The sequence below is a fragment of the Pleurodeles waltl genome, chromosome 4_1 (genome assembly GCF_031143425.1).
Source record: "Pleurodeles waltl isolate 20211129_DDA chromosome 4_1, aPleWal1.hap1.20221129, whole genome shotgun sequence".
Lineage (NCBI taxonomy): Eukaryota > Metazoa > Chordata > Amphibia > Caudata > Salamandridae > Pleurodeles > Pleurodeles waltl.
In genome coordinates, this window is record NC_090442.1 from 888,351,761 (window position 1) to 888,369,153 (window position 17,393).

At 42.2% G+C, this 17,393-nt stretch overlaps 1 protein-coding gene across 1 annotated transcript in view; it reads right to left on the reverse strand.

The window, feature by feature from the left end:
• Positions 1-943: 943 nt before the first annotated feature.
• Positions 944-17,393, reverse strand: part of ORC5 (origin recognition complex subunit 5) — a 322,089-nt gene continuing 305,639 nt past the window's right edge. The window contains exons 13-14 of the mRNA XM_069229642.1: positions 8,147-8,259; positions 944-1,469 (exon numbers count right to left, since the gene is read on the reverse strand). Coding sequence (XP_069085743.1) covers positions 1,424-1,469; positions 8,147-8,259 — 159 coding nt within the window. The 3' untranslated portion in view covers positions 944-1,423. The remainder of the gene's footprint in view (positions 1,470-8,146; positions 8,260-17,393) is intronic.

The following is a 17,393-nucleotide window of genomic DNA, read 5'->3' on the forward strand; positions in this document are numbered from 1 at the left end:
AACCGACTGTGTTGACACTTACCTAAGTTTTCTTTGAAAATGTTTTTCAAGTATCCAATTTGTTGACTTGTAGGCTTGTTCATGGTTAAGTGAAATTTCTAGTTTTATTACTGCTTATAAAATGCTTATCTTCAGAACCCTATGGTGAATCTTTTCTGGTTATTGTGTCTACATTCTTATAAGTATGCAATTTCTTTTTATAAATTGGTGTCTGATTTCTTGTGTCGACTCCGTCTGTAATTGTTTTGGTGCTGTTTAAATGCTTTGGACTTCTTCCTCTGTCTAAGCCTTGCTGCTCAGGGCTACAGCTACCTAGAGTTGAGTTGATGGTTTTACAGACTAAACCTACTGGACCTAAAGGGGTTGGTAAGTATCACACAGTGAGGTCACACAACCACACCATATAATACACCCCATTTCCTCACACCATGCTAACTGCATAACTTGTGCCTCGGATCACCCATTAAATGTCTTGAAGCACACTGAATGTAAATGCGACAACTTAAGACTGAACTAATGTACAATTTTAAAAATACTACTAAACAGTCATTATAAAAACGTTTTCTAAAATATTGCAAACGATGGAATTCCTTAGTAGTGTCGGATCCTTGAACCTCTGCCAACTGTTTTTCTCCTTGGTCTTGATGCTCTTCGTTTCACGTTGCATGGTTAGAAGGCATGCACAAAACTATACACCTCTGAGCCAAAGCGGAAAGCTCAACTCCGTTGTTCACGCTGGACAGTTTGATAAAAACAAGTATTCGTTAACTGGGAAAAAAGCAAGGCCAGTTATACATTGTGCTATGGAAAGGGTGCCCGTGGCACCCATCAGCGCATGAAAAGAATGTATTACACATGGCTAAACATGAATGAACGTGCGGATAGTTACATCATTACACGTCCCGAACGTTTTCGATGCACTCATCAGTACAAACCGGACACATTTTAAGTATGCTCTATGGTTTAATATTTTCTAAATGTAACTGTATGAGAAGTCTCTGGCAGCAAATGCAGGGACTCCCGTGGACCACAGAAGTGGAGCCCGGCCAGTCATACGCGCGCCGCTGCCATGTTCAAAGCGCGGGGGACAGGTCGTGGCGCAACACACTCCCAAGTAAATGGCTTTCAGGCGACTCAAGTGCTAGGGTAAGCTCATTAAGAATGGAACAGATTGTGCTCAGACCCCGCTGTTTATAATTAACACATCGCATCCAAGTACTCCGGGATCCCTGGAAAGGAGTGCTCGGATCGGATCCACCCAAGCCAGTTCGAACACTTGCATCGGATGCCATGCTGGGCGAGCACCTGTTTGGTCAAGTTCGTAAGAGTCACAACGCTGCGGTGCCTGGACAGCCACGTCGATGGATGCACACAGCTTTGCCCAGTCAAGGTCCCTCTGTCCATATGGCTTCGGAATGTGCCTTCACAAGAAATCATATAGGTACTTAATTATGTCGAAGTTCACAGTCCTAAAATAAAAGGAGGAATGCAGTGAGTTTGCAAAGTCATCCAAGCTTCAAACTCCTACACATGCATATGCCAGAAAGTGAATCACGACAACAGAACAGAAAGAAAAGCGCACATGCACACTATAAATAGCATTAGACAGTTGGGCAACTATAGCAAACAAAATCAACTCCATTCTGTGAAGCTGGCGGCATGAGCAATCTGGTGCATCTGAGCTGCACAATTCCATATTTTGCTATAATTAACTTTAAGAGTATTCTTTTTACCAACGTGCGCTAAATATAATTTCAAAAATAATTTTATAGAAATGTGAATTTTCATTTCATTCTATTTCGTCTATTTAAAAGGCACCGCTCCATGAAATTGCCAAACTTAACATCAGGCACAGGGCGTACCACAAGAAACCAGGGAAAATAAAGCGGAACGGTAGAGAAAAGTTGCAGATTACACGGTTACATTTCTAGATCTTTCCAAAAGTAGGTTAGCGCTGCCTATAGGGCTTTCTAGAGAGGTCATTATTCCACATCTAAGGGGTCTGCATCACAAATCGCTCGTCTCCTCTCCAGTGAAGTGAGCTTAGGGTTCTTCCAAAAAGCAATTGTAACCGGGTTCCTGTTGGTAGACAGGAACCCGGGTGCTACCCCATTTACATCAACTCGTGTTTAGGTCCGCTTGTGTGACATCCTACAACATAATTTTCAAGAAAGTCATTTTTTGAGAGGTAATCAATGAAGCCCAGGAGACCGCTTGAGCGACAGCCACATGTATTAAGTCTTAACGGATGACACTCGACCCTTCTCCCAAAACAGTGATCACATTTTTAACAATTCCCTGGAATAAAACAGAAGAGTGTGGGGAAAACACCTGCTCTAGTAGCTGATTGAGTAAATCTGTGCTCATCAGACATCTAATCCCCTTCTTAAGAAGCGGTATTTGGCACAGGTATAGGTTTTGTAATATTACAGATCGGATATGTTGACCGATATTGTTGTTTGGCTAACAGATAACACACGTCACAACACATTTACGAATTAAATAGAAAAGTACATAATCTGTATGACATCTGGCCTTCGAGTAGCCAATGTAGGTTTTTGGGCAGTATGTCTAACTGAGCTATAATCACGCCACACATATCCAAAATGTAAAAAAATATTTTCATGAGACATATAATATTTGATGTACATTTTGATAGTAGGGCAGATTCAATGTTGGGATCCCAGACTTGCAGCATATTGACCATACAACAAGCGAGGGATTTCTTTTGGATGCAGTGTAAAATATGGTACATAAAAGCGCTTCTAGGCAACCAAATAAATAACAGTTCTGACTTATCTACGACCAAAGATCAATACGTTGAAGGATTAACATGCTTTAAACACTGAACTAAAGAACTACCCCAGAACACAACACCATGCTGAGAACTTACATACCAAAATGTACAAAAGGACAAAGTTATTCACTGCTGAGTGCAAATCAATCGGCTTGCTCTTCCAGCAGTGCCAAATACAATGGACAATGGACCATACTGCAGGCAAAGAGATGATCTAGTCTAATTAAACACCCATTGAATAAAGTGAAACTAAGAGGTCTTAAAGTACTTAATGCAAAACTGGGATTGGGGGGTGGGACCATACTTACAATCAAATTAGTTTGAAGATGTTTGCAGAAAGTGCACAACGCAGAGTTTTTAAAGATGTCTGAAGAGAAGCATTTCACAGCTCTGCTGAAAAGTAAGGAGCCAAATGTACCGGTGTAATACATTCAGTAGTTTTTCCTGTGATGGGACAGTCGGTGAGTGGCACTTGGTCAGTGACCTGGTGCTGTTCGACTTGGCCCTCACTGTAGGGTCATCCCCAAACTTATTGCCTTCACCCTTCTGTGTCTGAACCCGTTTTTGTTGGCGTTTAGGACTCTGCCACCTGTACCTCTGTGCACTTTACCACTGCTAGCCAGTACTAAAATGCTTGTGCTCTCTCCTTTAAACATGGTGACATTAGCTTACACCCAACTGGCACATTTAATTTAAATGTAAGTCCTTAGTAAAGTGGTACTACATGTACCCAGGGCCTATAATTTAAATGTTACTAGTGGGTCTGCAGCACTGATTGTGCCACCCAATTAAGTAGTCTGCTAAATGAAATGAAACAATGAAACAGTATTTATAGAGCACGGCTAATCACCCGTAAGGGTATCCAGGTGCGGAGAACATTGCTGCTAAGGGGTTCAGTTGAATGAACAGGCCTCAAGTCTTTGCCTAAATTCCAGAAGAGAGGATGAGGTCCGTAGGTGAAGAGGAAGATCGTTTCAGGATTTCGCCTTAAGATAGGAGAAGTGTCCTCCACTGCTGCTTTGGCGGGTGTGTGAGGGAGCAGGAAGCAGAGCGCAAGTGTCTGGAGGGTTGGTGGAAGCTCAGGCAGTGGTTGATGTATACAATACTGGTCATTGATTGTGAAGGGCCTTGTCATGTTTCAGGCCTGCCATTGCAGCATGTGCGTGCAATTCAAAACTGTCATTTTGACCTGGGAAAATAAACCTTTTCCCGACCTAAACATTCCCTACTAATACATATAAAGTAACCACATGGGTAAACCCTACAGTCCATAGAGAAGAATGCACTTTAGTTAAAAAGTTGGGCATTTATTTTTAACTTGTACACATCCTGGTAGTGAAAATCTCTGGAATGCGTTTGTCACTACTACAAGGCATACATCTCCCATAGGATAACTAACATTGGGTTACCTTATTGCATTTAATAGTGATAACTTTTAAATGGGAGAAGGTATGAATGTCAAGTTGGTGTGTGAAGAATTGTAAATGAAAACTCTTTAATGGTAAAGTCAGATTGTGTATTACTCCCACACAGTGAGACAAAAGGAAAATGGTGTGGACAGAATGGGCCATCTCTGACTTGATGAGGGAGCAGAGCTTTACTTGCACATCACAAAGACTCTGCCTCAGCATACTCACAAAGGTTTTCACACTAATCTTTCGTGCCCCAGACAAAATGGGGCCAGGGCAGGAAGATAGGAAATTCCAGACACCTCTGTGGATGGAGGACTCTAGAAGCTTCTTCCACTTCCAAGTGTGCAACCGATATAAGTAATGGATCATCAGAACCAACTGTTCAGTACACATCTGTACCAATGAAAAACTCTGGACTGCTGTAATGCTCTGTTGCAAGAACGACTGCTCTCCTGCTGCCTGTGTGAGAAGGACTGGTCTTGCATCTTGAACCCAGGACTAAGGGCTAGTTGGCTGATCTCCTAATCAGAGCTTCAGGAACAGAAAAGGCACCAGTTACCTTGCACCCTGCACATGTACTCTGCCTGCTGTGAGACTTAACTCCCCAAGTGGTTCCACCCCAGTCGTGGACCCTTGGATGAGGGTTGAAGGTGCTCTGCCAGCCCAGCTTTGGTCCTAGCAGAACTGACGCAGCATGACTAATCACCTCGCATATCCGCATTGAAACCACCACTGTGTAACAAATCCCCAACACAGGACCTTGCAGCACTGCAGCTCCTCAGAACTTCTGCAGAACATCATCTACACAGGAATTTGCATCACAGGCCCTCAGAACTGCAGCAGCACAACAGTCCTCGACATGGGACTTTGCAATGCTTTGTAACCAGGATTTAAGATACTTTGTTCAACGGGTCTAACTTGGTCCCTGTACCCAGCCAGCGCTCCATCGTTGTCAGCCTGAACCTGTGACTTTATCTGAGTCCAGCACGACCAAATAACTACAGCGGACGCTGGTGTTTTTAAGCACAATTTTTTACCTAAATTTTTTAAATTGCACATTTCCAGTTCCACAGATTGGTTTTTGTGACTTTTTTTTTTTCCTACGTTCATGTTGGATTTTCTTCTATTGTTTTCACTTTATTGTTATTTATGTGCTGCATAAATACTTAACACATTGCCTCTAAGTTAGCCCTGACCGCTCTTTACGAAGCAACCAGAGGGCTGAGCACAGGTTAATTTGGGGTTTTTGTTTCATCCTGACCAGAACTGTAGTTGCTGCTTGAGTAGGGTTTCACCCCCACAACCAGTAACCCAAATTGCTACAAGTGCCATTTGCCACCGGTATTCTCCGGTCTTGTGCACCAAGGCATTTCTCACTGAGTGTCAAGCATTCCTCTTTGGGATTCTCTGAGTGGTAGCGTGGTTCAGCAGTTTAGTCAGAGGCTAAAGGTTTTGTAAATCAAATACAGTACTACGCATAGTAGTAACATCCTGTAAAGGTCTCTGTACATTCAGAACTATATCTTTAAACATGTACAATTTATTTACAAAAACGAAATATGAAAATTATGACAGAAGTAAAACCAAACCAGTAGTAGCAATTTCTGGAGGCAAAAGGTGGTCTTAAGCAATTTTATGCAAACACATAAGAACGACCCTATCACTCATTGGGAGCTTGAGTATGAAGTCTGAAAGGAAATACAGAACTTCCAACTTGCTTGTTGTTTTTTTTTTTTTTTTTAAACTCTGTCAATGGTGTCAACCACATTCTACCAGGCTACCAGTCATATATCTATCCATAGAAGGCAATTTACTACAACAGAAAATTAATTTTTCCAGAAGGCTTACGCGGATCAAATGTTTACTGCCAAGAATAAATAGAGAAACACATTGTGTCACTTCAGTAAATTATTCATAAATTATCCAGACATATTGGCGTTTGCATGTCTAGCTTGCAGCACGTCAGACGTAAAATAGCCGCTTAAATTTATTCGCTGGAAAGGAAGGACATGTAAATGCTGATCTACTCTGCATGTAAAGTTTTTAGCAGTCCATTGGACAGTAGTTGTGATTATGGGTGAATAGATGCTGTTTTGCGTTTCAGTCTCACAGATTATGAAACAAGACTGCCTTCAGGGCAAAGATGCTTAGAACAGTTTTGCGAACTACAATTTAAATAGTAATAATCTGTGAATAATTAGATCACAGCGATGTTTGCTAACGACAACGTTGATTGCATGGTGATGACGCAACTGTTGACAATTTAATTACCAAGTTATGTGTTACAGGTGCATGATTAAACCACAAAAATGGCATACATGGTTCTTAACTTGGGGGCCAGACGGCAAAAAATATACAGGTATCATGGATGCTCCTTGGAAACTCATATGGAGCCTTGTGTGCAAAAAAGAGGCACTTAAGTGGGTCACAACCTAGGCAACGAGAATCCACCACAAAAGTTATAAATTACAAACATGTTTTCGGACATCCAAAACGAAAAAACCTCAACTTCGATTTCCCTTCCGCAGAAAACTGATGCTCTTTGGATGCCAATCAAGCTGGACTAATTTCAATATTCCAGAGTCCAGGTAAGGGTACTCTGTGACAATGGTCTAGTTACTGCTGAAAATGAGATAGCGCCATCACAAAGATCCCTTTCTATCATCACATTTTTGGGGCCTCCGTCTCACTGTCAATGCTTTCAGAAGTAGGGGGATCACCCACTAGTGCCCACTTGTAAATGGAGATCAGGATGTTTGGGTAAAACTACACTTTTAAAATGCCTGGAAGCATGTACTGTAAAGAGAGTAGTCAAACTTGCCCACAATCATGAGATTTAGCCTCAGCTAAAGGAAGGTTAACAAGCAGAGTGTCTAGAATGGACTGCCAAAACAGACTGAAAAGACGAAAGCACAGGATACCATATAGTACAGAGGGAAGAGGTCAGTGGTGCACATTCGGTGACTATGAACTCACCACCTACGCAATCCTAACATGTCTGCATCCCCCTGGACTTTTAATGTCCTGCGTGGATTGCAAGGTCCTTGAGATACCTAGGAACCTCCATTTAAATAACGCATCCTCCCACAGGTCATTTAAGCTTTAAACTGTGCACCAGAAGCATGTTGCTCATCTCACAACTGTACAGATGACACCACATGGGCGAATCCGAAGTCCTAAACTTGGCCCTGTCAAAGGACACCCCAACAACGGATGTTCTGGTCAGCCGCCTTGCATGAGATGTAACTAATTACTGAGAGAGGCAGAGCAGGTTGCAGTCACACCCGTGCCAGTAGGGGTAGTGGGAAAGGGAAATGAAATGAGTACACTACCATGGGTGGGAGGAAACGTGTACGCATATTCAGAAAAACACTGTATTAATGCAATTAAGGAGTAGTTATATCCTAGCTTGATAAGAAACCAATGCATTTAATAGAAATGCCTGGCAAACCCGTACCATTGTCATAAGGATAAAAGAAAATACCAGGAAAATATGTTTCAAAAACTTTTTGATGAATAAAAGTGTGCGTTGTGTTTTCCTTCTTTGATATTTGGAATGGGAATCTTACTATTTGATTCAAATTCCGCCATTGCTTTCTCTCTTCATTCCACCCAGTTTCAGAATTCAGCGGGCCAGAACTTCTACGTAAATGCAATGATCAATCTAGTGCTAAATCAAATAATGGGAGCATCGAAGGTAATACGCCACTGAACAACTATTGGATCTATTACACAACATTGTGTTTTCTTTCAAAGTAGTTGTATATTTTATTTTTTAAATAACGCCAATGTTGACCTTTTAGATTTTTTTGTTTAAACAGACAAATTTGAAGCAGGTGCAGAAGCCATTGTTCTATTTTCCCAAGTTATATTCTCTGTAGTTGTAAGCACTTACACTTTAGGGAGTCTATTTGAAAAACATATTGAGAAAACTTACCTTGCAACGGCTCTAATAAAGTCGAGAGATACCGTGCACTTATATTTGGCTCCATCGAGCTGATCGTCATGGCCAACGGAGGTTAAAAGTTGGAGTGTAACCAAAGAACTGATCTGAAAAGGGAAAGGATTGCGAATTAGCCTTAGGTCCTCTGAAATATGAAAGTGGTCGAATTCTTCTCACCAAGAGTGAATGAGACAAATGTGTGCTTGTGTTAAATAGCGATCAGGAATACATTTTGTGAAGATACATACATTCTAATGTAACGTGCATGCAAAAACTGATAAAATTCATTACTTTTGTTACTTTAAGCAGCCTGTGAAAACACAGTTTCCAGGGTGAGCCATAGTGGAAGCTCTCCTCCTAGAAAAATGTGCTCAGAGGCCACTGGAGGCTCCATAACTGCCAGCAAAAAGTTTATTTTGTACCTGCTATACCAGGTTTGGATTCTTCATAGCCTACAAAATGTCAAATTCTAATCTTGAATTCTTTGTTCTGTTCATATGGTAAAGAAGGGCCCTTGTAGGCCTCTCCTTGCCCCTTTTAGGTTTGAGGGAAGAAAATAATGTTGGTTAAATTAACACCCAAGAAAGATGAAATTGGAAATTACCATCAGCAAAAAGGAGGGCTTAAGAACAGTGCCATTGTCTTAAAGGACCACAGTAAATAGTGAAACTAATGACACCTGTAGCTCTGTGTTGAACTTGGCCCTTTTTGCAGGGTCACCCCAAAACGTTTTGCCTTCACCCTCCTGTTCTCTGAACTGGTTTTGGTGGGCTGTTAGGACTTTAGCACCTGTTAGCAGTGGTTAATTGTGCAAAGTGCTTGTGCTTTCTCCTTTAAACATGGTATAATTGGTTTACACCCAATTAGCACATATAATTTACTTGTAAGTCCATAGTAAAGTTGTGCTACATGCACTAAGGGACTGTAAATTAAATGCTACTAATGGGCCTGCAGCACTGATGGTGCCACCCACTTAAGTGACCTTTTAAACAGGTCTCAGGCCTGCTATAGCAGCCTGTGTGTGCAGTTTTAAACTGTCATTTCGGCCTGGCATAACAAATCTTTGCCAGACTTAACCCTTTCTTTTTAATACATATAAGTCACTCGCAGGGTAGGCCCTAAACAGCCTACAGGGCAGGGTACAGTGTATTTAAAATAAAGGACATGTACGTTTAGATTTTACATCTCCTGTTAGTGAAAAACTCAAATTTGTTTTTCACTACTAGAAGCCCTACCTCTCCTATACAATAACATTGGGTTGCCTGATTACATTTAATAAGTGATAACATTTGATTGGGAACAGGTGAACAATCCATGTCTGGAGCCTGAGAAATTGCAACTAAAATCTGACTTTACTATGATTTTTAAGTTATAAATTTGAAAATGTCACTTTTAGAAGGTCAGGTTTTTCCTGTCCTATTTGATGCCTGCAAGCTGACCCTAGGTCACATTATAGGGAGTAAATGACAGCTGGACTTTGTTTATTCCTCACAGACAGCCACACAATAGAGGATTTAGATGTGCCTGGATGGGCCATCAACTGGCAGGATGGGGGGTGGGGTTTGAGAGGAGCGGGGCACAGCCCCCCTTGAAACTGAATAGGCTGTGCCCTGTCTTCACACGGATTGTCACAACCGCATTATTCATGCAGCCAGCTAGGAGCCACAGTAAGGGAAGCAGGAAACTTTAAGGACTTCAAAAGGAATTCTCTAGAAACCTCTCCTACTTCGAAAGAAGGCACCACATATAAATAATGGACACTCAGACCCAAGTAGTCAGTACACATCTTGATCTGTGGATACTACAGAAGGAATGCTGAGCTGCTTTGTTGTTAGAAGGACTGCCACTCTGCTGCCTGCTTGCTGAGAAGGAAAACTGGACCTGCACTCTTTATCCTGGGCTGAAGTGACTTCAATGGTCAGCCAGCTGTTTTGAGCTACAGAGACAGGACAAGCTCCAGAGGCACCTTGTAACTGCCCAGCTGACCTGCTGTCTGGACTTGAAACCAGACCTGCCTGAGTCCTGCTGGAATGAGTTTCTGACCCCCAAGTGGTGAGTCTCAGGTGCTGGCCCCGTAGTGTCGCCTCAGATAAGCTCTTCTGAAGTTTTGGGCTGTTCACGAATAGGCCTGTACATGCCAAGATTTTGCTGCCCACCAAACGAAGTTCTGGTGAAGTCAACTCTTCACACCAGAGCAACCACTGATGCCTGGCAGCATGTGATCTGCCCCTTAGGCTACAACATCGACTTCTCGCGGTGAACGCCAATGAGTGGCTCAAGCCACAACCGTCCGAGACACCCAACAGGATCTTTGTACTACAGCAACGACTGTGTGACATCCAGTCTGCTCCCCCGTAGCCTGCTCCAAGAACTGAAGTCTTGGAGATGGGGGCTTTGAAGGTAACTTTCTAGATGACTAACCAGGCCCCTGCATCCCAACCTGTGCTCCATTGCAGTTGGCCAGAACTTCTGACTTTCACTCCATTTCGAACGACCAGATAGCCACAAGTGGGGCTTTGTGCTTTTAGATGCTTTAATTACCTGAAACATTTAAAACTGCATTTCTCAAATTCTGATTGGATTGGAGTTTTGTCATTTTGGTAAAAAATAGTTTATTACATTTCATTCTATTTTTCTAAACTGGTGTTGGATTTTCCCTGGCTGATGGTTTCACTTTAATACTTCTTGAAGTGCTGCATACATACTTTACACATTGCCTCTAAGTAAAGCCTGGCTGCTTTTTGTGCGAGCTATCACATGGTTGAGCGCAGGTTAATTTAGGGATTTGCTTGTATTTCACCCTGACAGGGATTGTGGTTTCTGCTTGAGAAGGGTTTCAGCCCCCTCAATCAGTAACCCAATTTCCAACACACTGTAATTTTTCTTGCTAAAGCCATGGCTACTAAAACATTTTCTTAAGTCATACATTTCTCAGATGGGGCCAGTGAGCAGCCACACAAGGAAGGACAGTACTAAGAAGAGGTCCAACAGAGAAACCACAGAGGACAGATGGAATATTGTTCTGCAGTTCTAAGAATCTAGCCTCCACTGAAGGATTGAATAAATAACCTTGAGCCAGGTGAAATTACACATGCAGGAGCTGCAGCAAAGTAATCTCCCACCGTGCCCATGCTCTGTCCAATCTCTGTGAGCAAAAAGGCAAACTGCTGCATATCTGCCATTGCAACATGAAGTGGATGCTGTGATTTAACACTACAGTATCTAGCATGGTCAGCCCACCTGCTGGACCTCACTTCCTTTGTGGAAGGCCTTATATCTTGGAGAACCTCCATGACTTCAGTTTGTAGTAAATACCCAGACAGGGCTAAGCTCATAAGTTCCAGGCTAATAGAATAAAGATTTTCAGACTATACAAAACTAGCCCTTAACGATGTGTAATAAGTTTTCTACATGAAGAAGCAATTACTATGCACAAATGAACTTTTCATGCATTAGGAGCGCCTGGTGCTGTCTGGCGCAATCAACATCACATTTAGCTTTGTGCTGTGCTAATTTTTACCAGGGCTTTCAGAATCAATTAAATCAGAGGTAAAGGATACAGCGGGATGAACTTCTCGGCCCTGAGACAGCAGGTTCCTCACAAAGTTGAGACACACCAGGTGATCTACTTACAAACTACCCCCATTGTCTACTGCCCACAGTAACATGCTCATAGCTTTTTAGCCATTATCTTGCATACCCGAGCTTTACCCGATTTATAACATAGTTGTCATTTAATACACCGACATGCTTTCCCTACACTTCTGGAAGAACTGTCTTTAAAGCCAATCAAACTGCCCTCAGATTAACCTTATGTAGGTGGAGAATTGGGGCCAGATGTATGAAAGCATTTTGCATTTGCAAACGGTGCGAATGCCCGTTTGCGAATGCAAAATGCCATTTCAGAATGTATGAAATACATTCTGAACGCAATTTTAAGGAATCGCTAAAATAGCGATTCCTTAAAATTGCGACCCTGTTTAGAGAGTCGCAAATTGCAACTCTCTAAATTAGAAATCGCAAATAAGGATTCCTTATTTGCTATTCCTTAGCACATGTATGAAGCAATTCCTAAATGCGATGTTGGCATTTAGGAATCGCCAATTACCACCAAGTTGAACTTGGTGGCAACCATGTACAAAATTTAAAAATGCATTTAAAATGCATTTTTTAAATTGTACATGTAAAGCACACATGCCCTTTTGGCATGTGTGCACCTTTCATGTCCCCCAAACATTTTCTGGGGTGCAGCAGAGGGGGCCTTAGGCCCCCAGCACCCTGGGGTTTTGCATTTCCTAAATTGCGATTTCTGATTCAGAAATCGCAATTTTGGAAATGCAAACAATACGCAGATATGGGCCCATAGGTGCGAATGGGGCCAGTATCACAATTTGCGATTCGGTAATAGCATCTGCGATTTTTAAGAAATCGCTATTACAGATTCGCAAATGTGATACATGATAATTTGCGAGTCGGAAATAGGGATTTCTTAAGGGTTAGGTTTGCAGTCAACCATAACAATGGTTCAACTGAAGACACATTCCATTGCAAGGGTCCCATCTGCAAGCAGGTGGTGAGGATATAGGACATCAAAATTATTCACAGAGATCAATACAATCTGTTGTACTCTGTTGTGGGGATGATATGCCGGCAGCAAATCTGAGTTGATGGCTGCTCCTTAACTGCAGTCGCTGCAATAATATCTGAAAAGACTTGTTTTAGTTGATGGAGAAACTTAACTTGTGGAAAAATGACTGGAGAGCAAAGCTGCTGCATAAGGTGACCTGGTAGGCTGACTTTTAGGAGGGAACTGCCCATAAAAAGGCTGAACCGGAGAGGCCTGAAAATGCAGATGAACCTTGAACACTTTTGTCATCTTTGAAAAAACTCTGGGCCGAAGACAAGAAAAGCGAAAAAAGTGCTCTCCTCCTCTTGCAGAACTGAAGAACCCCTGTAACAGTTTGTAATGGAAATGTGGTCATCCTCTCAAAATGTTGGAAAGGAAGACTAGAGGGTGCAATTGCGATTCTGCCGCATCAAGTGTCCAAAGCCTTTGATGTAGTCAGATAAAAGGAGGGAAAAGACGGAGACTGCAGTTGTCTTGCTCTAACCAAACTTCGTCCTCTGTAGAATAATTAAAACATTGTCCTTTTGTTGGTGCCATTGATAGGATAAAAAACACATTCAAAGGTTTAATGAAATGGTATAATCATCAGCTTTTTTTCAAATAGGTTATAAAAAGTATTGTATGATAAAAGGGGAAACGATGGTTCTAGGCATGTTAAATACAAATATCAGAGGGTTTTATCTCTCCCCTGTAGGACTGTCAAAATAAGGTACTCAGAGGGAGGGAAACTCACAAGCGATCAGAGTTAAAGAAACAACTGCCGTCATTCGTAGCGAAGCCTATAGTAAAGATCAACTTTAATAAATTTAGACTATTTTGTGTGAGCAACAGAATTCCTTTTCAAGATGGTAAGCCTTCGAGCAATGCCAGACACTAAATTGATTGGTATGCATATTGTGAGGAGTAAAAAAACATCATTAAAATGTGAGAAGCACGGTTTTATTATGAATATTTGCACCCAAGGCAGCAATCGGCAGAAATGTAGGCTAGACCACACTGAATATCTACTCTAAAGCACAGCCGGATACACTGTTAGAAGCTGCACAGGACCACCATGTGGTAAATGGGTTTTTTCAACCGGTCTAATGTAATACTCGACCAGTTGCTAAGTAGAGTAGTCAAAACTAATCAACACTATATCAGTTAGGTCGATATTATTTCCAACTGCCTTGATTTTAATTAATACAAGGCTACCTAACATGTAAGCAGCAAATATAGACTATGGATTACTCACTAAGGCCATTAATATCTGTATTTGATCTAATGGAGCTCCAAAAAGTAACAAAGAGGTTGAAATATAATGAAACGCATCTAGATTGTTGTGAAAAAGGCATCTCAAAAAATTAAAAATTTGCCTTTCCATGTTAGATGTGTCACTGTTCTTGCAATATAATTTAGTCGATACCGAACAGTTCCAAGGGTCCCCAATTGTGGAAAGTGAGTGCTCATCTGCAGCCATGGTTAAGATGAACTGATATAGGAAATATTTCTAGACCTCTGTGCCTGACTGCTGAATATATATGAAATCGTTTGAAGTGCCTGTCTGTCCTTGAATTCTTTGGCCAAATGTTGCTATGATTGGTCTCAGAAGAACAAAGTCACAAGGGGAAGGTTAGGTTTCAAAAGTTAATATTTTCCAAATATAAGAATAGAATGGATCTTTTATCGTGCATACGGGAAAAACTGCCGACTCAAATTACACTAAACTTGACAGGAAGGGGAGGAATTGCTCGACCTTCAATCTTTTTTGTAAACTGATGTAAATAGATTTGGTAATTTGAGCTTTTTGAAGACAGAACATGTCTGACAAGGATGAAATGGTCAATTTCAGTGCTATCTGTACATTCAGGTTTGAGAGCAGATTCAAGAATTATATTTTCAAACATGTACTTGAATCAGATAGGCTACAAACCTTTTAAAACTATAGTTTAAAGAACCGCACAGCACCTGACGGAAGATGAAAGACTGTGTCCTCCATTACATAATATTTGAACTGCCAAGCCAGATTTGGAAACCTCATGACAAAAAAAAAAAAAGAATTTAAGATGCTAAACTGGCCAAGTTGACCACAGCACAACACTGACTGGACACAGGACTGAAAGCAGGTTAAGTTGGAAATGTAAACAAACACAAATAATGGAATGAATGAGAAACCAATCAAACATTCACCCCCCTCCGCCCCAGTCACAGATCTTTGGACCCAGCCATATGCAAATCAGTTTTGACCCTGTTCCCCATGGGAACTGTCCAGCCCAAACTGCCAGGCCCTCCCTGGACTGGAAACAAGCATCTTGGGAACGGTTTCAGGGTATCACCCTGCATCAGCTAGGTTAGCTTGAAACCAGTGGCATAGTGAGCCCAGGACCGATGCCTCGACATACCCGGCACACTTAGGGCAAACAAACACAAATGATGGACAGAATGCAGAACCAATCAAACATTCACCCCCAGTCACAGAACTGGGCTTAAGCCATCAATTCTTTTGCACACCATGCCACCCCAGTTTGGACCCAGCCAAATGCAAATCAGTCTTGGCCCTGTTCCCATTGGGAACAGCCCAGCCCGAATTGTCAGGCCACGTCCTCCCTGGCCCGAAACAAGCATCCCGGGACCGGTTTTAGGATATCACCCTTCATCAGCCAGGCTAGCTTGAATGTGACATGGTTCCCGGGCTCATTATGCTGCTGGATTCAAGCTAGCCTGGCTGATGAAGGGTGATACCCTGAAAACAGTCCCAGGATGCTTGTTTCTGGTGGTGCATGCTTGCATATAAAGTGGGTTTTACAGACGTATGATAATGGGTGTGCTGGCTTATGATGTAGAGTGTGTGGGTCTATGATACTGATTGTGTGGACATGTGGGGGTCTTTGGTGGTGTATGATGAATGCTCTGTTAATGTGATGGGGGTGGGTTTGTGTAGGATGTTGGTTATAGGGACCTAGGAGTGTGTGTGTGTGGACTTGTTCTTTGTGCTGATGTACTGGTGTATCATGTTGGTTTTGTGGGCGTACGATGGTTGGTGTGCTGGCATATGATGAGCTGTATTAACATTAAGGGGGTTATTACAACTTTGGAGGAGGTGTTAATCCGTCCCAAAAGTGACAGTAAAGTGGCGGATATACCACCAGCCGTATTACGAGTCCATTATATCCTATGGAACTCGTAATACGGCTGTTGGTATATCCGTCACATTTGGGACGGATTAACACCTCCTCCAAAGTTGTAATAACCCCCTAAATGTCGATTGTGTTAGCGGATGATGGTAAATTGGCAAGAAAGAGTGGGAAGCGAGTCAGAGACCGGAAGAGAGACAGACACTGGAAGATAACAGAGACAACAATCAAGACTGTGGCGAAAAAGAGATGGTGAGAATGTACACTGGATAACTGGTTCACAGCACTACAATTCAAAAATCGTAAAAAACATCTGTTTAACTTTAACTGTGTGACAAATACTACGACTCAACAGAAAGAACTTAATGCATTAATCCATGAATTAACCTGCTCCTACCGCTGCTGCAAATAAAGCCCTACCTGCGGCGCACACAAACACAACACTCAGCCCATGGCTGGAACAAGCGACGGTGCCCGCATTTATTTAATTACTGTGCGCTCTATTAACGGGGAGACCAGCCGTTCTACAGTTTCTTTGTTCATATCCACAAGGGGGATGAGTAGGTTATTTATTTCCAAACAATAGGAGTTTGTTGGAAAGTGCTGTAGCTGTGGTGCGCAATCAGCAGCCGAAGTCCCTTTCTGTAAAAACAGTGGGCACCGACAGCCCGGGCTGATAAATGTTATTTCTTTTACAGAACCGGAGTGAATCAATTTGAAATTAAAAAGTATTTTTGTTTTTTTCATAAGCGCTGATCGTGGCTGTCCTATTTAGCATTCACTTGAATCTCTATAAACATTTCGCATTCGACCTGTCAGGTGTACGCTTTCTGCAAATGTATGATTACAAGAACAAGTTGAGGAATGATATCCACCCGGATCAACATGAGTCACTAGGTACAGTTAAATGCTAGTTAAAATATTCACGGGTGCTATCAGTGTAGCGAGAATTTCTACGAGCTGTACGACACTGAAGGGCAGGCCGAGGACATGTCACGGAAACCAGAGTCGGATCCTCTCACCACGGGCACTGGTGCACGTTTCCTTTTTCCTGTGACACTTCCCTCTCTTCCTGCGAGATATGGTGGGATAGAAAAGGTTACCACACGACTCCCTGTCCATGTCAACTCATCTGACCCATGAACCAACATACCTAAAAACAATGACCACTGAAAGAAAGGCTTGGCACTGGAGCACTGATGACGGCATGGAATTATCTGCTAACCTTAGAAAGGGGTGGAGTGGAATGCATTATGCTTTTTATCACATTCCCCTCCGATCTCGATGGAAGAACTGCTGCACTAGAGGGACTGAACAGCCCCCCAAAAAGCTACTCAATCTTTTATCAGACCACACGGAAGAGCTTTGGGTCTTGTAAGGAGTATGACATTCTACTGAAATGCTACAATACAACAGGTACAGCCAATGCCGAGGCTCTTTTGTCAGTTACCCAGCCTCGTGCAACACCACGTGGAGGAGCCATGGGGCAAATTTTCTTCCC